We start from the raw sequence: 20904 nt of genomic DNA on the forward strand, positions 1-20904 counted from the left end.
TTAGATCTGGACTTGAAGGTCCGATTAATACATAGACCCGGGTATAGTTTGTTAAATTCTATATCAGACCTAGACCTGATTCGTGTTCCGATTAAGACCCGCAATTTTCAATGTAAAAATGATAAAAATATTACTTTAGGGTTATGGTCCAGGTCTGATTCATGTATTTTTTATCGGGTTCGGGTATTATTTCTCTTATAATAGACCTGATTAAATTCAGGTCCAGACCAGATACCATACCTGAAAATCTGGTACAAGTTTGGTTTTACCTGGGTCCGAACTAAACCCGCGTTGACACCCCTAGGCCCATGCCAGATCCCTCTCAAACGAATGAATATCGGATCAAGCATGATCTGGACCGTATCCGATCCGTTCCCACCCTTTAGAGTCAACTCACCAACAGGACTCTAGAGACCAAGAAATCCGGACGATCCAAAAATATCGGAACCCACGCCAATCCAAAGCCAAGTTTCACCAAATTTGGAGTCCGCCACCCCTTCCAATCCATCACTCCCACAGTGAGAAGGAAAGCAACAGAAGGGAAATTTTCTAAAAATATAAAGCAAGCAAAAAAACGACCACCGTCCGACGAGAGATAAACCGTTTTTCGTCGAAGGCTTCACCTTAATATATAACATCGAACCCTAGAAAGTAGAAAGCTCTTTTTATCTCTCTCGCTCTCTCTCTCTTGCTCTGTCTTCTCTGGAGAACGATGGCGTCGCGTAGGGTTCTCGCCTCCCTTCTCCGCTCCAGCCTCCGCCGCCACCCCTCGAAGCCTTCCTCCGGCACCTCCATCCTCCCCTCCGCCGGCCGCTCCGCCCCTCGCCACCGCCCGTCCCCCGCCGGTTACCTGCTAAACCGCGTGGTCAACTATGCCACCTCCGCCGCCGCTGCCGCACCACCAGCCCCTCCCTCTCCGGCCAAGGATGGCCCCTCCGGCAGGATCACCGATGAGTTCACCGGCGCCGGCGCGGTCGGCAAAGTCTGCCAGGTGATCGGTGCCGTCGTCGACGTCCGCTTCGATGAGGGCGGCCTCCCGCCGATCCTGACGGCGCTTGAGGTTCTCGACAACTCCATCCGCCTCGTCCTCGAGGTTGCGCAACATCTCGGCGGGAACATGGTGCGGACCATCGCTATGGATGGTACCGAGGGGCTCGTCCGCGGGCAGCGGGTCCTCAACACTGGGTCCCCGATCACGGTAGGTGCTGAGTTTCTGAGTTTTAGCTCGTCTCCGATCGGTTCGTTTCGGTGGATCTGTGGGATGGTTTTGTTGTTTCGTGTGTTTCTTTGTTTTGCAATGTTTTTTATCTTGAAATTTGTGTTTCCGTATGCAAATATCGTGAATTTTGCAGTTTTAAATTTAGTTTTGAAATGGAATATTGTGTATTAGTGTTGTTTTTGGTAGATCTGGTGGTGAATTTAGTGTATTATGAGAATGTTGATGGAGGTGTGAATTACATAGTCACCATCACGGTTATCATCTTCATTATCATCACTGCTACAAGCATGCTTACGCTAGCGTTTTCGATATACAGGTGCCTGTGGGTAGGGCAACTCTTGGTCGGATTATGAATGTGATTGGGGAACCCATTGATGAAAAGGGTGATATAAGTAAGGATATTTTTTTTCTTCTGTTAAGTTGCTTAGATTGTAAATTTTCCGATTTAAGTTTTTCTTCCTCTGTTTAGTTGGTTCAATTGAATCTTTGTGGATATAATTTCTCTTTTGTCCACAAAAACCTTTTTGATGATATTGATTTGATTGTTTCAACAGCGACCGATCATTTCCTGCCAATCCATCGTGAAGCTCCTGCTTTTGTAGAACAGGCCACCGAACAACAGATCCTTGTTACTGGCATCAAGGTTTTTTATCTGTTTCTCGATTGTGCTTGTTAGAATTGTCATTTGCACTAGCCTTATTTCTGCAATTTTTTTTTCATTTTTTGATTGTTTTGTTTGCTGCTGATCTGGTTGTTGGTATGCGTTCATTGAGTTATTGAATGAAACCTTTATATTGTTTCCTAAATATTAGATTGTTGATCTGTCCTGATCTACTTAAAATTGGTGTTACCTGTGTTTCCCAGGTTGTCGACTTACTTGCGCCATACCAGAAAGGTGGAAAGATTGGTCTTTTTGGTGGAGCTGGTGTCGGCAAAACTGTGCTGATTATGGAACTTATTAACAATGTCGCTAAGGCTCATGGTCGGTTGTCAGGAAGAACATTTGAATTGGCATTAATCATACTTCTGTTTTTCTGGTTTCAGAGATTGACTCTATTTTTGTGTCAGGTGGTTTCTCTGTGTTTGCTGGAGTCGGTGAACGTACACGTGAGGGCAATGACCTTTACAGGGAGATGATTGAGAGTGGTGTCATCAAGCTTGGAGATAAGCAGGTTCCTTTTTTTTCATTTTGGGAGTTTGACTATTGACACTTCAGGAGATGTTACGTTGTTGAATTCTTCCTCTTTTGGACAAACTAAAAAGAGAAAGTTTAGGTTCTAATATAACCTTTATGTAATTCTGAATCACAGAGTGAGAGTAAATGCGCTCTTGTTTACGGACAAATGAATGAGCCACCTGGTGCTCGTGCTCGTGTTGGTCTTACTGGCCTGACGGTTGCTGAGCACTTCCGAGATGCTGAAGGACAAGATGTGCTCCTTTTCATTGACAACATTTTCCGTTTTACTCAAGTAACTTTCTTCTTTGATTTTTTTTTAGTGTTCATTTTGTGTGCACATGCATGCGTACAACTTTTCATGAATTGTTTTTTGAGCAACCTTTTTTCATGACTTCCCTTCAGGCTTTTGTGTTGTTAAGTCTTACTTCTGATGTTTAGAAATCATCATGGAATATGAAGGTGGCGATGATATCGATGTCTTAACTCATAAGTGTGTCTGTGAGATGTTGATTAATATGAGTTGAAATTTTACAGGCAAACTCTGAAGTGTCTGCTCTGCTCGGTCGTATTCCTTCTGCTGTCGGTTATCAGCCAACTTTGGCTACTGACTTGGGAGGTCTGCAAGAGCGTATTACCACAACAAAGAAAGGTTCCATCACATCGGTGCAAGCTATTTATGTGCCTGCTGATGACTTGACTGATCCAGCTCCTGCTACCACCTTTGCCCATCTCGATGCCACAACTGTGTTGTCAAGACAGGTTTGTCATTCTTGACTTGAAGGTTGCTGTGAGTTTTATTCACCTGCCAGAAACTTGATTTGAAATGTTTCTAACCTTAGATTTTGAACAGATTTCTGAACTAGGTATTTATCCTGCCGTGGATCCACTTGATTCTACATCTCGTATGCTGTCTCCACACATTTTGGGAGTGGAGCACTACAACACTGCTAGAGGTGTACAAAAGGTTCTTCAGAACTACAAGAATCTTCAGGATATTATTGCTATTTTGGGAATGGATGAACTTAGTGAAGATGACAAGTTGACCGTAGCTCGTGCGAGGAAGATTCAGCGGTTCCTAAGCCAACCTTTCCATGTTGCTGAGGTCTTCACGGGTGCTTCTGGCAAATATGTGGATTTGAAAGAGAGTATAAACAGCTTCCAGGTTGGATATTCACTTCATAAATTTACTGAATTGGTTAGAGAATTTTATTTGTTGAGTACTTTTATCTGAAATCCTTGTTTTAGATGAATGCAAGTCTTTGAAATGGTATTAGTTGTTGTAGTGCCCCCTCCATCATACCTGTTTGTTTTCTTTATTGAAACAGCTTTTGCCCAATACCTTATACCCTGCTTGTTGGACCTGTAAGCTAGTTCCATCAGGGCCCTTGACCTCTATTGCAGCTTGTTGGATGTTTGGATTAGTTTAATGATTAACTCTTAAGTTATTCCCTGGCAGAAACATGCGAGAGAGATTTTGTGGCAGTATATCTTATGAGTTTCATGTACCTAAGGTTCTCTGAGTTGTGACATGCTCTGATCACTTCTATTAAGTAAATGCTGAACGTGATATCATGGACCATAAATCTTCACCATACTGTCCGATCCCAGTTGGTATTAGTGAGTTAATGAAGTAATTCACATTTCCTATGTCTTTCTCTAGTTGTGGGAAAAATAAAGCATGAGTATCCAATAAGAAATATCCTAACTTTGTGAGAGATTATATAGAATAACTTGGTCTATAATGTGGTATGTCGACAAGGGCTGCACTCATCTGGTAGGGGTGACTCATGAAAGTCATTGAGTGGAAGGGGAACCATGATTTCGGGCATTCCTTGCCAAAAGGTTGAAGCTGGATGTACTCCCTCGTGGGCAAGGGGGACGGTGACCTGGGTGAGTGAGGTGGTTTTTGCCGGTTATCACAAAAAAAGTCTATAATGTGTATAAAGCTTTTCTTTTGACTTTCGTAGTTGCTTTAGGGCTGCTAGTGATTTGCTTACTTTTCCTACAATAAAGTAGTTTAAAGGCTGACTGCCATATTTTGGATATTCATGCATTTTTTTAGTTTCTTATAGATTAAGCTTTAACCTGCTATCTGACAGTTTGAGTTTATTTTAGCGGTTCTCACTCATTTGATAGCATGTGATTGACTTATAACTTCAGCTGCTATAGTTATATTGCACTATCCTAGTTGTTGTCACGTTATGTCAGCATTATATTTCAAACAACTCTTACTTCACTATCATTAATTCATCAATGTTCTATCTCCTGTGTCACATAGACAAGGGCAGCATTGGTACAGAGAACCTTGCAGAACTAGGATATGAGTCATGACCCTACACACACACACACAGAGAGAGAGAGAGAGAGAGAGAGAGAGAGAGAGAGAGAGAGAGAGAGAGAGAGAGAGAGACTGCTGATCACACATGCGATCAGCAGCACAAAAAAAATGCACAGTGGCAGTCACAACTGCTGCTAAAGGCCCCCTTGTTTTTTGACACAGCGCACACCCCCTTGATTGCGTGTGTCCAACGGAAGGGTGTCCACTGTTACGCCCTTCCCTGTATATATATATATATATATATATATATATATATATATATATATATATATATATATATATATATATATATTAAGAATTCCTTATCTAGCAATAAGAGCATGAATATCATCTTAAGTGCAAAGTGTTGGATAGCAATTCTGAGCCATTATAGTAAAAGAACATTATATAATAAATCCAACTTGAAAAGTATAGTGCAACATAGTCAACAACAAATTGAGTACAAAATAAACAACCATGTCTGCAAAAGTACATGGAGTTAGAGACTTGATGCTGACATAGGTTTGATTGTGTCTGGTGTCATGTTGTGTCGACAAGGTAAACACATGCTAAGTCAAGTGTCCGCATGATATAGTTTGTTTCTGTCTTTGAATTGTTTTAGTGTTGCTTTTCATCTTATAGTTCTTTAGACAAATTTATTAGTGTCTTTTTAGTAATATGTGCTTGCCTTAAGATATTTATGCTCTCTCTCTCTTGTGCATATTGCTATTCATAAAATACCTTGTTTGTATCCCACATCCACGTAGTATTTGTGCCATGAACCTGTGGTTGTGTGAAATTGCAGCTACTAAAACTAGGAAGTACTGGTACCATGTGAAAGTAAAAGATTTTGAAAATTGTGGTGGTCTTCATGTTTTTCTTCTTGTCTATGCTGATGACTATATTTACATTCTGAACATCGCTTTGCTTTCTAGATGGCAATCCTTGTCTCTTCTGTGCAGGTTCTGTTGTCACATCTGGACATTATTTGATTTATACTGTTTCTTTTTTCTTTCCAATAGTTGGCACTATCTCCAAGCCTTTGTTTTTTCCATTTCCCTTTTTTAGTTGAGCATCCATTTGTAAAAGTTGAAGGTGTGTTTGAGCAATCCTATGGCTTTATGGATAGGGTGGGCTGTCTGTGGGCCGCCTATGGCTTGGACCAATGGGCTGGGCCTTGGCTAGCCTTCTTGGACCCAGCCCAGCCTGGCCTATGGGTGCCCATGGAAAATGGCTGGGCAGCCCACGGTTTTGAGCCGATAGTGCCATACACATGATCATCTAAGATTAATGTTTAGCTTCTCACTCAGTTTGCAATTTTTTCTGATGGTAAATCATAGTTCATAACAGCGTGTTGCTGTGCATGGATGATATGGTGCTGCCATTGTTGTACATTTGATCACTCATAAAACTTCTTGGTGTTTATTGAGAATGCTATTAACGTGATTTATAGTATAAAAGATGAGTTCTAGATTATAAATCTGTAGTTGTTTAATTAGAGAAGGGGTAATCTTAATGTTGCTGAACTTGGATTTGTCATATCCAAATCCCTGCTAAGCCATGTTAGGATTTTCATTTTATTATTTCTTTTTTCCAAATTTCAGTTTTATTGATACTTTGCTGGACCCCAAAATCACAACTATGACTCGGTTGATACTTTGCTTAGGTCAGAAAGCAATTTGCAGGGAGTCTTAGGTAGTGCCTGGCATTCTCTATGAGAGTGTTGGTTATTTAGATTCCACTCTGTTGTGAACACATTTAAAGAATAAAAAAAAAGAATTTTTGGAGTACATCAGATTGTTAATGATTATAGTCTAGAAGATGCACTTTCATTATGCATGAACAACATGCCCAAGAATTTCTGAGTTCTTAAGAAATGATTCCAATCTAACTTTGACTGTCAGCACTGATATCCAACAACAACTACGCCTTCATCCCAAAACAATTGGGGTCGGCGATATGAACCAACAAAAAAATTCATTTTGGGTCTTCCACATGAATCCTTTTCCTCCAATCATTTCTATCCAATGTCATGTCCTCGGTGAGGTTCAAAGCATTCATATCCTTTCCTATCATCTCCATCCAAGTCTTCCTAGGCCTACCCCGACCTCTTTTAACTGATATATTTTCCCATTTCTCCATCCTTCTGACTGGAGCATCATTAGGCCTTCGCCGAATATGTCCAAACCACCGTAAACGATTCTCTCTCATCTTATTTTCAATGGGTGCAACGCCTACCTTCTTACGTATCTCATCGTTCCGAATTTTATCTTTTATCGTATTTCCACACATCCATCTAAGCATCTGCATCTCAGCTACACTCATTTTTTGAATATGATGTCTCTTGGCAGACCAACATTCCGTACCATATAGTAAAGCGGGTCTAATAGTCGTCCTATAAAACTTTCCCTTCAACCGCAATGGCATTCTACGATCGCACAACACTCCAGTTGCACTTTTCCATTTCATCCACCCAACCTTTATCCTATGATTTACATCTCCATCAATTTCTCCATACTTTTGAATGATGGATCCCAAATATTTGAAATAATCATTCACCGGTATTTCTTGCTCACCAAGCTTCACTACACTCCCATCATTACTTCGTTGCTTACTAAACCGACATTCCATATATTCAGTCTTACTCTTACTCAACTTAAAACCTCTAGCTTCCAATGTTTGTCTCCATAATTCTAACTTAGCATTAACCCCAGCTCTAGACTCATCAATCAAAACAATATCATCAACAAACAACATACTCCACTGTATATTTTCTTAAATTGATTTCGTAAGCTCATCCATCACTATCGCAAATAGGAAAGGGCTTAAAGCAGATCCTTGATGTAACCCAACCGTTATCGGAAAATTGGTTGTCACCCCTCCACAAGTGCGGACATTGGTTACTACTCCTTCATTATACTAATGTACTTGAGAGAAACACCTTTCTTCATCATTGTCCACCAGAGAACGTCCCTAGGTACTCTATCGTATGCCTTCTCCAAATCAATAAAAACTATATGCAAATCTTTGTTCCTCTCTATATCTTTCAATAAGTTGTCTAAGAAGATGTATAACTTCCATAGTTGATCTTCCAGGCATAAAACCAAAATGATTCTCCGATATCATGACAACCTTCCTCAACCTAGACTCAATCACCCTCTCCCAAAGTTTCATAGTATGACTCATGAGTTTTATACCACGATAGTTTGTGCATCACCTTTATTCTTATATAGAGGCACCAAAGTACTCTTCCTCCACTCATTAGGCATCTTATTTGTCCGCCAAATCTTGTTAAAAAGATTTGTCAACCATTCTAAACCTTTCCAAGTCAGAAAAATGTAACTCTGACTAGTTTGTTCTTTCATCATGGTATATGTTCCTATATTGTTTTTGTTTACACTTTACACTGGTATTTTTTTAAACTATTAAAGTTTCTGGTGCTAATTACTGTTGAATGTCTACATCTTGCCTCATTATCTGCGCAACCAATCAAAATGTTGGTGTTGATCCAAGTTTCTTGCAAGCAATTAATTTTGATGCATCATGAGTTGGACTATTTCAAATATTTGGGATCTATCATTCAAAAGAATGGAGAAATTGATGGAGATGTAAATCATAGGATTAAGGTTGGGTGGATGAAATGGAAAAGTGCAACTGGAGTGTTGTGCGATCATAGAATGCCATTGCGGTTGAAGGGGAAGTTTTATAAACCGACAATTAGACCCGCTTTACTATATGGTACGGAAAGTTGGGCTGCCAAGAGACATCATGTTCAAAAAATGAGTGTGTATGCTTCGATGGATGTGCGGAAATAGACTAAAAGATAAGATTCGGAACGAGGAAATACGTAAGAAGGTAGGCGTTGCATTCATTGAAAATAAGATGAGTGAGAATCGTTTACGATGGTTTGGGCATATTCGGCGAAGGCCTAATGATGCTCCGGTTAAAAGGATGGAGAAATGGGAAAATATATTAGCTAAAAGAGGTCGGGGTAGGCCTAAGAAGACTTGGATGGAGATGATAAGAAAGGATATGAATGCTTTGAACCTCACCGAGAACTTGACATTGGATAAAAATGATTGGAGGAGAAGGATTCATGTGGAGGACCCAGAATGATTTTCCTTTTGGTTCATATCGCCGACCCCAATTGTTTGGGTTGAAGGCGTTGTTGGTGTTGTATGAGTTGGACTATTAAGAGTTTATATTCATGGTTGATTTAATCAAAACATGTCACAAAAAAAAAAAAAAGAGAGAAATCTGCTTTATGATCTTAAAAATTTCACAAATTTATGCCTTATTCTGCTTTTCGTTTTATATGGAATTGTTCCAGCTAATGTGGTGTTGGTTTCTGTTATTGGTAGGGTGTTTTGGATGGTAAATACGATGATCTTCCTGAACAATCATTCTACATGGTTGGTGGGATAGATGAGGTGATTGCAAAGGCCGAGAAGATTGCCAAGGAATCTGCTGCTTAATCTGTCGTCTCTTTTCTCAGTGCCTTTAATAATTTGTTCAGCCCGGGCAATGCCTGTGGGCAAAGTTTACATTTTTGATGATGACGGCCAGCATTTGTTTTACATTTTTAGTTGATTTGGACAGGCTTGTGTTAGATAGAGCAAATGAGCAAGCACCTATATAGCGAAGGGCGCACCATTTTCCCTTTTTTAAAATAAGAGTAAAAAACTACATGCTCGGACCGTCTTTGCTGCTTGTTTTTTGGCATTCTAACTGTAAAATTCTGTTTTATGTTCTCTGACTAGTTCATCTTGATATTTATTATCAAGAATATGTGGATTCAATCTTTAAATTTAATGGAAGAACCTTTGATGTTTTCTGCATTGAAACTCTTAAGGTTACATTGCTGGGGATTTGGTCTCAAGGTTTTTGGATTGATATGCATAATTGCGAGATGCTTTGCGGTTGCCGAATCTTAAATCTTGCTACTGAATGGTCATCATCAGAAGTGTTGTCATGATAATTCACTTCTCTATTGTTAGCGATCAGCTTGGTAGAGCATGAAATGAAATCATAATAAGAGTAAGCATGTTAAATCTAATAGTTGCAGACAACTAAATATTCCTGAAACTATTACAATGATCCTTTTAGAACTAAGGATTTGAGTTGAGTACGCTTTAAAATACTGTGATCTAAGATGTTTTTCTTTTTCACATCTGATTTGACTAACGGCAAGTCTGTCGGTTGGTTGAGTCCACGCTCTAAGACAACATTTCAGTGATTCCAGCCAACCAATGTCAGCGGCCAGCTATGGTTAGGTGGTCTCGTTGTAAGCTTCGCATCTTCCAACCACTAGTAGTGGAAAGAGATGGCCTTCAAATGCATATGTGATATTGCACTTTTTTTCTATGTGAATGAAAAGTCATTTCCTGATCAGGCTCTTTCAGATGAGAACATCATGTGCTACCTTCTTTTTGAGATTTTTTCTTGAGGGTAATGTCATAAACTTCAGTATAACTATTTTGGCCTTGAATCAAGAGGGCGAAGGGCTAAGCTCTTGGCAGAGTATATGAGGGCCTTTTAACCAAGAACACTGCAAAAAATTCCACGGTTCGTCATAATTGATTTGGGGTTTGGACTCGTGTTTAATTAAGCTTGCCAAGTTTGACCTTGATTGGCCCACACCGGCGTCGCTCTTCCAGTAAAGGGTGGCTTGTGAATGTCACAAGTTGACCTGACTTCACAAGTTTGAAACCCATGGGTGGCGTCCCTTGCCGCAAGAAGCTGGGTGTACTCCTCAGTGGACAGGGGGAACCTCAAGGGTTTTACTAACTGGAGGACAGATGTGTGGTTTGTGATGATTTTTTTTTCTTGGATTATAAAAAAAAAGTTTCTTGATCCAATTAAAATTCAACTTTCTATTTTGGATCTGGATCTTAAAATAAAATCAGAAAATATACTCAGATCGGGTTTGGTCCATATCATCAGACTTCTAAGGTTCAGATGTAGATTTGGATGAATAATTCCTGTTGGGTCTATCTATATCTGGATCAAGATCATATGCAAGCTGCTTGCATTTTTCACATGTAAATCCCTTGTTTCCAAACTTCTATATTTTTAGATCTTAATTGGATTTCGAACCAGATTTTATTCAGTCTGTAAACCCGTCTGCTTCCACGTAACACTTTGTTCTTATGGATTTGATCTAATTAGCTAATCCTACCTACCTTTTGGGTTGAATCAGGTCGGTTTAGGTCTTACCAAGACCACTGATGGCCCTAACTACGATACAAAAGTTGGAGATAGATTCATCTCTGCTACATCAGATCTAGTTCGGATCCGAACCCGAACTGGGGCCTTCTGATTAAATCTCGGATACTGATTCAAATCTAAATGATCCGAACCGTATCCCAGCCGCTTAGTCACCGCAAGTGGGCCTCATCACATCGGCTACCCACTCTCGTTCACGAATCACAACTCCTGAGCTGCATACCGGTGGGTCCCGCCATACCCGTCTCGGTCTAAATCCGAGTCTTTCCCCGTTCTTCCCAAACCGTCGGAGCGACGACCAAGTTTGCCCTCGTCCCCTCGCACTTTATCAGCAAAAAGCACGATGACCACCGCCTCGACCTCCTTCTCTCCTCCCCCGCGCCACCTCCTCCGCCACCGATTCCATGCCTCTCCCGGTCGGTCCGCCACCATGCCCTTCCCCCGCCTCCTCCTGACCCGCCACCACCTCCGCCGCTCCGCCGCCTCCGTAGCGGCCTCCCTCAAGCAGGAGGAGGTCCTCTGGACGCGCGCGCCGGTCTCCCTGGTGGATCCCGCCGCCGAGTCGCTCTTCCACGTCTCGGTGGACGTGAGCGATAGCCCCGGCCTCGCCGCCTCCTACGTCTCCCCCGGGCAGTACCTCCAGGTCAGGGTTCCCGAGGGCCGGCCGGCCTTCCTCGCCATCGCCTCCCCTCCGGCTCCCTCCGGCGGGGAGATGGAGTTCCTCATCAAGGACATCGAGGGATCCGCCGCCTCGCTCATATGCAGCCTCCGGCGCGGCGAAGTCGTCGAGCTCGGCCCCGTCATGGGCAAGGGCTTCGACATCTCCGAGATCTCGCCGCCGGCGTCCTTCTCCTCCGTCCTCATCTTCGCCACCGGCTCCGCGATCAGGTCAGGTCCTTCGCTATTTCGCTTTCTTCTCCATCTTTTGGAAAGTTCGTTCCTTTCTTCTCTATAGGAAATTTTGTGATGATCTCTTTCTGCGAAATTTGCGGATCCTGCGTAACTTCATTTCTTTTTAGTTTCGAAAAAATAGCACTTTTTTTCTTCATGTTGGGATGGTTTGTCCGAGTTCTAGGCAGAATTTATTGATTATTGCAACAAAATCTTTTCTTTCTTCTTTCTTCTTTGCATATATTGTAAATTGTTGTGGAAATTGTAGTTTGCACTTGATTGTTGCCGGTTATCCTCCAACGATTCTCTAATTACCGCCCGGAGAAGATGGTATGAACTCTATGATAGTATACCCTTGAGGGTAGAGAACACGTAAAAAGTTGAAAGGAAGATGCGTAAACAAAGTAGGAAGATGGAACTGGTGCTTTTGTTGCCAGCGTAAACGAGGGTTAGCTTGCATTGGTGCACTTGGTGTCTTCATTGGTGTTGATTGTGTTTGTCTTTCTCGGAGTATTGGCTAGTTTACGATAGGGTGCGAATTCCACACTTAGGGCTTCCAAGGGTTTTGTAGTCGTGTGTGATGGTGTTTGATCACAGAAATACTGGGAATTCCTATGCTCTTCTTGCTACAATAGTTCGTAGTGGTTTCATTTTGAGTTTTACGGTGCTCGGGAATGGCTACAATTTTAGATGAATTTACTGACCGTGAATCTTGAATATTGGCTTGTGTCTTTCATGCTGTGGAATTCTGTCTCTTACCATGCTACAAGCTAATTTGCAGTACTTACTTTTCCTTTTCTTTAGTACTGTTTCTCTTGAAGTTTGAACTTTCAGACATAGAATTACATACATACACATTTTCTTGCAATGTTCTTCTGCCATGCTACAAGCTAAATTTTCCTTTTCTTTGGTACTGTTTGTTTCGAAGTTTGAAGTTTGGGACAGATAATTACAATATTAAACTTTTTAACTACTTTTGTTTTTTGCTTTTAGCGTTTAAAAGATCATTTTTCTGATGAAATTTGCATTTTGCGTTTTTACTTTCTTTTGTTTGATGTGCTTCCCTCTTATCTTGTTCTGATAATTCTTGAACAGTCCTATTCGAGCACTTATAGAATCAGGTTTTGATGCTAAGAAGCGATCAGATGTTCGCCTTTATTACGGAGTAAGAAACCTTCAAAGAATGGCCTACCAGGTCTGACAGTGGCATTCTCTTCCATGTGGCTTGATTTTTGTTGCTTCTCTTAAGTGGACACTGTGGCTGAAGTTTAGATTTTCATTGATCCCATTACACAGGATAGATTCAAGGATTGGGAGTCTTCTGGAGTTAAAGTAATTCCTGTGTTGTCACGACCAGATGATAGATGGCAAGGAGAACAGGGTTATGTACAGGTATCCTTTGGAAATATCAAATATATTGGTTGTGCAAGTGCTTTTACACTGGGGTGTAAATCTTAATTTTTCAAAAAAAAAATTTGCAGGCTGCATTTGCTAGAGCAAAACAAATTTTTGACCCACTGTCTACTGGTGCAATCCTCTGTGGTCACAAGCAAATGGCTGAGGTGTGCCTCTTCCCTTTGTTTCCTAATTGAAAATAAAAGCATCAATGTGTCACTATTCTGCAAAAGTGTTATCCTCTATATTTCAATATATGGCAGATTTTTTCCAAAATTCTCCTCCATCTTAATTTAACTGATGCCCTGGTTATGCATGCATGGCAGCACGACCACTTTATCTTGACTTTAGGTTCTATCAGTATTCACCATATCAGTACCCTTTATTTATCGGAAACTTGTTTTGGCTACATTTGTTATGAGCAGTTCAGGTTGTGCTTCGTTCTCCCTTGGTAGTTTCTTTGGGATTCAGAGGTTGGTCGAGCTTATGTGCTCAATTTAAATTAGAAAACTTGGACAGGCACTTGAGTTTTTCTTTTCTTTTCTTTGTTTGTGAGGAATCTTGTTGACATGATCTGTTGTTGACTATTGCAAAATCAGTGTTAGTATTCTTTTGAAATGACCTACTTGGAATATTACTACTAAGAAAATTTATGATAGAACTTCAGAAGCATGATGATAAATGAAAAGAAGGGAACATAACTGCCATTCAAAATTGAGTGCATTTTCTTGTTCAGGTTTGTTGATTATAGATTCACAAATTTGATCTTTTTCTCCAATGTTGTCAAAATCGAAACGAATTGGCCTAGATTGGCCAATTTGAATCAAATTGGCCCTTCACTGATTTTCTTGAAAATCAGCTGAATCACTTTTATTTATATTTTTTAATGTTTATGATAATTATGATATTTATTGGGCATTTTGTTGTTGAGGCATTTAATTCATATTTTAAATTTTGTTTGGACCCTATGAGTCATCAATTTACACTTTTTTCTATATTTTCCCTTTAGATAAATTTTCTAATTTTTATGATTTTATGGATTCGTTTTAAAAAATCAAAATTTTAAAAAGACCGATTCGGAACAATTGGATTCAATGGTTAATTTGCCGAATCGATTTGAAAATCAATTCTGAAAACATATATTGTCTCTTTTATGACATGACATGAATTATATTGATGCGATTATCACTGAATTTGAATATGAAAAATATGAGACTGTAACACCCCGATCCGGGACCTCGGGAGTCCGAGTTCGGTTGGTATTACTTCCCAGAGGAAAAGTGTACAGAGTTTATAAAGAGAAACATGGTTAATTTTTTTTCTTTATTCTTATTCCAATAACTCACTTTCTTTACAATGTTCATCATTCATAACAATTATATGAATGTTCAATGACATGAAAGATAAAATTACCAAATGCTCTGCTGAAGAAATAGTTGATTAAGTTTTGTCTGTGTTAGTGTGCCTGAAACCTACAGTTGTAATTAAACAGGGGGTGAGTCTACAACTCAGTAAGAAATAATTATAAGCAAATAAACATTTAAACTTACAACTATAATGGGCTCTAAGCTTCTAGTCTGAGTTTAGTTTTGGACACACCACACAAATTTGTATATTTTAATTACCCCCCATTCACTCTCTTAAATACTCTGATCACACCAAACTAATTTTAGTTCGGCTATACCAGTCATAGTCGTCTATGAGCGTAGCAACCCACGTAGAACACCCAAATTCTACATGTTGGTCAGACAATAAACCATACACTTTCAGTAGTCCCCAGACCACTAGGCACTGCAGTGAAACAAAAAAGGGACCCCACCGGTAGCTAGCTGGGAGGTCAGGCTCTCAATCTCGGTATGATTCATGCTACATCCTAACCATGATGGTTATCAACCTTTCATGGTCCTTTAGAGTCTCAAACTTAATGTGAGTGTAACCCTAAGTCATAAACTAAGTTCAACACGTTGAACCACATTCTCAAACTCGTAATTCACTTATTCTTTCACGAGTGATGTCGCAAACTGATTACGACAGATCTCACTTTTTAATCTCATGATGACATTAGGATTCACACTATCTCTTACTAAGCACGCAACGATGTAGTGTCTTCACATTGTTAAATCACTGACGACCCACTCTCCATAGTGGTTGTACTCTGGCCGCGAACCAGGTAGCCATTGCCACAGGTCGCTACTTTTAGGATTTAAGGGGTCATTGCATGCTGATCTCAAAATATTCATTCATAGAATATGAATAAAATAAATGAGACTCCAATCTAAACATAATCTCATCATAATACATGTTATCAGTAACTACACAGATATGCTATCACAACATAATCTTTTTCTAACATGCCTGATATACCATAACAACATGTACATCACAATAAACATGTATATGAAATCATCTTATAATGTCAAGCATGGTAATTTTTATGCATGTCATGTTCTCACTCGAAAGCTATCATGCTAATCATATTAATTCACAACATTACAATAGCATGCATCGTAAAAATGTTTATTTACGTCTAAAATTACTTATAATATCCTTTACCTAAAATACGAACACGATGCTTTAGTCGCAATTGAAGATGTTCTAGCAGTAGGATCTGGTCATTAAACAAACACATTTGCATTAATGTACAAAACCTCTTATCTTTTTAAATAAAATTACTAAAATATTCTTCTCGAATTAACTTGAGAGACCTCAATTTTCGCATCACTAATTTGACCAAAACTAGTGGATAAGTAGATTCCCTTCTGCGATACAAGTCCAACGCATCAAACCTCACTCAATTTTGAATTCGGAGTGCAAAGTTATATCCATTTTACCAAAATGGATCTCGGGTACTCATAAGGGTATTTTGGGTTATTTCAGATTTATGTACAATTTGAGACTAACTCACAACCCGATCCAGATTAATTTATGATCTGGATCCAACACTGTCTAACTGAATCCAGATCCATTACTGCTCTGGATTCAGAACAGTCTGATTGGATCTAGAACAGTCTAATTGGATCCAAAATAGTATGACTGGATCTAGATCTAGTTCTGATATGGGTCTAGGATTGATCCAATCAGATCCAGAACAGTCAGTGCAGATCTTGATTTGGTTTGGTCCAAATCAAACTGGATTCGAACTAAGAACTGGGACCGAGTCAAACCGAACCGGTTCGGTCTGACTCAGGTTGATCTAAACCGGTTCGGTCTGAACCGACTCCACCTGAACCGATTTGGTCTAAACCGGGTTGGTCCAAACTGGTTCGGTTCAGTCTGAACCGACTCCACATGAACTGGTTCAACCTGAACCGGTTCAGTCCAAACCGGTTCAACCAATAGCTTTTTTTTTTCTAACTCGGTCTAGGTGCGACCCGGTTCGGTCTGGGTCCCGCCCAGACCGACGGGGTCAAACCCGGTTTTATTAAAAACAAAAACAAAAAAAAAGCAGAAGGGGCTCTGCCCCTTTCGTTTCCTCGGATGTAGAGAGACTGGCCGCCGACGTTGGCCGGCCGACCCTCTCTCTCTCTCTCTCACCCTCTTTCTCTGTTTTTTTTTTCCTCTTTATATCACCGGCGGTCATGGTTGCGGGCTCTCAACTCACCGGAAATAGAAAAGAATGAAGAAGAAGATGAAGGAAAAGGGAAGGGTTTTACGTCGTCGTCGGCCAGATTCCGGTAAGTCTGCCAATTTTTTTTTCTTCTCTCTCTCACTCTCTCTTCCTCTGTCGCTTGCTTGATGCGAGATGGAGGGTTGCGTGAGGGCTTTTATAGCCCTCACTCAGGGTGAGGATAACCCTCACCCTCCCACAGATTGTGGGGGGTGAGGTTTATCCTCACCCCCTCTCGTAGAGGCAGTTCCTCCAAAAGGGAGAACCATCATTTTTTTTACGATATTATCCCCTCCGACGAACCCGTGGGAGGGGGTTTACAGAGACCCCAAAAAAAGGGAGGGGCTAAAGTAACACAATTGATGCTATTGAGATTAACTTAATGATAAACATTGGGTGAATCACTTTTGTTTGATGAAGCCACGTAAGATAGGAGGAGCAATCTGCTGAAAATTGCACAACAGGATTTTCTTTTTATTGAAGATTGTAAGGATCACAATCTTTTATGCATATCAACCAGAGTTTCATGTACTGGTTGGAAGCGTGCTTTTCCGGAAGCATACTTTGGAAGTGCAGGGCACCTTGGTTCTGAAACACAACAGGAATCGTGCTTCCCCTGCACTTCTCTCTCGTTTCCTTGTACTTCCATGCATTCTCTCACGCTACCCTCTGCACTTGAGTTGTGAATGATAATTCTTAGATTTGAGAATCTTACACACACAAAAAAAGACAGTTTCCAGGAATAGAACTTTTTTACAATCATCCCCCTTCTTGCCTTCTTTGAGAAACTAATGATTTTTGGGTTCATCCTTTCATATAAAACTCTATGAAATGAATGTTTTACTTAATTAGTAATGATACGGCACCTACTCTGCAGAAATATAGACGCTCCCACTTTAAATATGCATGCAATACCTTAAATGGCACTCTCTCATCCTTTCCCATGCAACTGCCTTAAAAATTCTCTCTTTCTCATCTTTTCCCATGCAACCTTAAATGACACTCTCTCCTCTCACAAATAGAAACGGTGGTGGATATTGAACACGGACATGCACATGCCATCATCCATGCAGTTGTATGCCTCACATGTAGTTTGCATATATTATTGGTCACACAAATTTGGGCCAGAACCAATACTCGGACCCTGAATCACTACTAGATGTGTCCAATCCGTTTGCATGTGTTATGTAATTTTTTAAATTCAAGCCAGCCAGGAGGCTTGACTTATCCAACCAGGATCCATTCAACTGAACCCCAAACCATTATAGACTGCATACTAGATAACCATCATTGGTTCATGTAGTTGGGACCCATTTCAGACCTGCACTGATCAGGGCAGGACCCATATTAACTCCACACAGAAGATTCTCTGGATCGGTAACCTGTATGAGCCCCCACATACAACTTCAGAACTGGATCTGGAAGTGGACCTGATACAAAACTAATTTAGCTTTGTACCTGAAGCCTAGAACTAGTTTAAATTAGTCTAGGGACTGGATAGTCTTCAGCCACAAACTGATGAGATCTTGGGCAACCATGGTATCCAGAATTATAATCCCAATTAAGATCCATTATTGAACTAAAACTTGCCTATCCGTACCTCTTGTCCAGAGAGAGAGAGAGAGAGAGAGAGAGAGAGAGAGAGAGAGAGAGAGAGAGAGAGAGAGAGAGAGATGGAAACTATCATTTTTATTAGGACTTCAAAAACATGCAACTACATGGATATGGTATGTGAGCACATGCCATCATCCATGTCCATTTCAGGTAATATCCACCACTGTGTGAGAAAGGATGGGGGAGAGAGAGAGAGCCATGCATTTGCAAAGGATGAGAAAGAGAGAGTGCCTTTAAGGCAATTGCATGGAAAAAGATGACAGAGAGTGTGACATTTAAGGTATGTATGCTTGTTTAAAGTGGGAGATTGCATCCTTATTAGCCATTAGATCTCAAAAGATGCAACGTCTAATAAGAGGGAGTAGGTACTCCAGGAGCACCGTATCATTACTATTACTTAATATGATGTGTAAGTATTTTAGGATTGACTACGCACTCAAGAAGAGAACAATGGAGCAGAAATCATAGTTGGCAAACTCGCAGGTTTGGACCAGTCAACTCGGTGACTCGGTCTGAGTGGGGTCCCAATCGAGTGGCGGTTCAAGTTTAACTAGTTTTGAACCAAGTGTTACCATTTAATTCCTTCTCTCGAATCCCTTTTAATTCCTTCGGGTCCAGATACCATATGTGGATCTGGGGAAAAGTGGCATGGCTCTATGGTCCATGGTAACTTTTCTTTTATTTATTTATTTTTTTTAACTCATGGGTTGAGTTTGGTTGACTTGAGTGTGTGGCATGCATGAAATCTGGATCTGGGTCTCCACCATATTACCTTGGAAAGTTGGAAACTAAGGTTATTGAGTTATCGAATTAAATTGGATTTACAATATGAAAACTTAAGTAGCAAAAATTCATGTAAATTATATTTTCTATGTTTTATTTTTATTTTTCACTAGTTTAAATGTATTTTTTAAGAAATTTTATTTAAAATATATGAAAAATAAAAAAAATTGAGTCATCCGAGTTGACTCCCCGAGTCATGAGTTAGATCCCAAACGTTTTTTTTTTCTGAGTCACCAAGTGAGCCAACTATGGCAGAAAGGGCTCTTTTATCATTAAAAATTAAAGATAATCTTATACAATACTATAGTTTTATATATATTTAATTTTAATTTGTGTTCTTAAAATTATAAGGCTTGTAATATTTATCTCAATAAGAACATGGATCATATACTTTAATTGGTTATATATACTCATAAGTCTTTTATGGTCGATTATAAGTACAATAAACCATGCTTCTTTTTTTGGTAAATTTAACCCAACAGATGGGATCCAAGGGATTGGCATTTGGATCACAAAATTCCATTGTGTGAACGGGTTTTTCCCATGATTCAAAAAATGACAGTTGTAAGCACATTAAGTTTCTAGATTTAAAAACATCTTTTCATAAAAAAACATGATCAAAGAGGCGATCCGCCACAAGGCAACCATGTTGAACACATCTGCGGTGTTAGATTGAGTCAAAACTACTTGCATCCAAGAGATCCTTGTTCAATTGTACCCATACCTACATTTGACTGTAGAAATGACTGTATGTATTTTCCTTTTTTACTTCCAATTAGAGTCTTCTTTTCCTTTTGGTTTGATTTTTGTTTCATTTGGCTCTCTTTTTGCCTTTCATTTGATTCTTCCTTCACTTTTGATTTGATTCACAACTAATATTCTAATTCCATATCATCATTTCTATCGCTTGACGATTTCCCCTATAAAATTGTGTTTGTTACTTGCATCGTTTTCTTTTCCAGTAATTCATGCTTCCTTTTTGTCTCATTCTTTCAGGGGATTGCTTTTTTATGTTGAATGCAATGCCCCCCTGATCCTGTTTAGATTAGAAAGGACTAATCTAGGCGATTGTCTATTGTTTTCAGGATGTTACATCCATTCTTGTTGCCGATGGAGTCTCAAGAAAAAAGATCTTGAAGAACTTCTAACTGCAACCAGTATGAATTCCATGTTGTAACAGTTGGCAAATAAAATGGCCATAATTGTTTCTCCCTTTTTTCTAATGTTTCAAATATCTATTTAATGTAGTATTTTTTTTTTCAAAAATGTGACACTATAATTCTCCTCTGAAATGGTTCATCAAGATAGTCAATAAGAGATGCCTTTGGTGTTTTACACATGCTCTGAAAAGCTACACAGATACGAATATGTTTTTGCAGACATCAATCAGAAATAATGTGCACGGTGCATGCATTCTTACCTTGACAGACATAAATTCAGCATCATGAACATAACATGTGTTCATGCATATGTACATGGATCTATACATGTAGCTATTGCTCTAGTAACTCTGGAATTGTTTTTACTTTTTCTAGTTGATGAAATTAACAGGTGATGAACTGTAATGCTTGTTGCAGTGGGAAGGTAAAGACATTGAAGTTTCTGAATGTGGACTGTTTGTTTGTATGTCTCCTTTTCTGTCCCAGAAGTCGAAGTATAGAAAGTGGTGGTCCTCT

General features: G+C 39.8%; 2 protein-coding genes across 2 annotated transcripts; both read left to right on the plus strand.

Annotated features, from left to right (window-relative positions):
• Positions 1–518: 518 nt before the first annotated feature.
• Positions 519–9557, plus strand: LOC149827268 (ATP synthase subunit beta, mitochondrial). Its single transcript, XM_090019236.1, has 9 exons — positions 519–1198; positions 1536–1611; positions 1774–1862; positions 2084–2201; positions 2288–2391; positions 2530–2688; positions 2931–3155; positions 3247–3558; positions 9075–9557. The coding sequence occupies exons 1-9, from the start codon at positions 713–715 to the stop codon at positions 9186–9188; spliced, it is 1683 nt and encodes a 560-aa protein (XP_089875362.1). The 5' UTR covers positions 519–712; the 3' UTR covers positions 9189–9557.
• A 1671-nt stretch (positions 9558–11228) lies between these two features.
• LOC149827269 (fruit protein pKIWI502-like) lies at positions 11229–20539 on the plus strand. Its single transcript, XM_090020274.1, has 5 exons — positions 11229–11826; positions 12925–13024; positions 13126–13221; positions 13311–13391; positions 20314–20539. Exons 1-5 carry the CDS (start codon positions 11282–11284, stop codon positions 20374–20376), a joined length of 885 nt encoding a protein of 294 aa, XP_089876400.1. The 5' UTR covers positions 11229–11281; the 3' UTR covers positions 20377–20539.
• Positions 20540–20904: the final 365 nt, after the last annotated feature.

This window comes from Nuphar pumila, chromosome 10 (genome assembly GCF_984573655.1).
Source record: "Nuphar pumila chromosome 10, dmNupPumi1.hap1.1, whole genome shotgun sequence".
Taxonomy (NCBI): domain Eukaryota; kingdom Viridiplantae; phylum Streptophyta; class Magnoliopsida; order Nymphaeales; family Nymphaeaceae; genus Nuphar; species Nuphar pumila.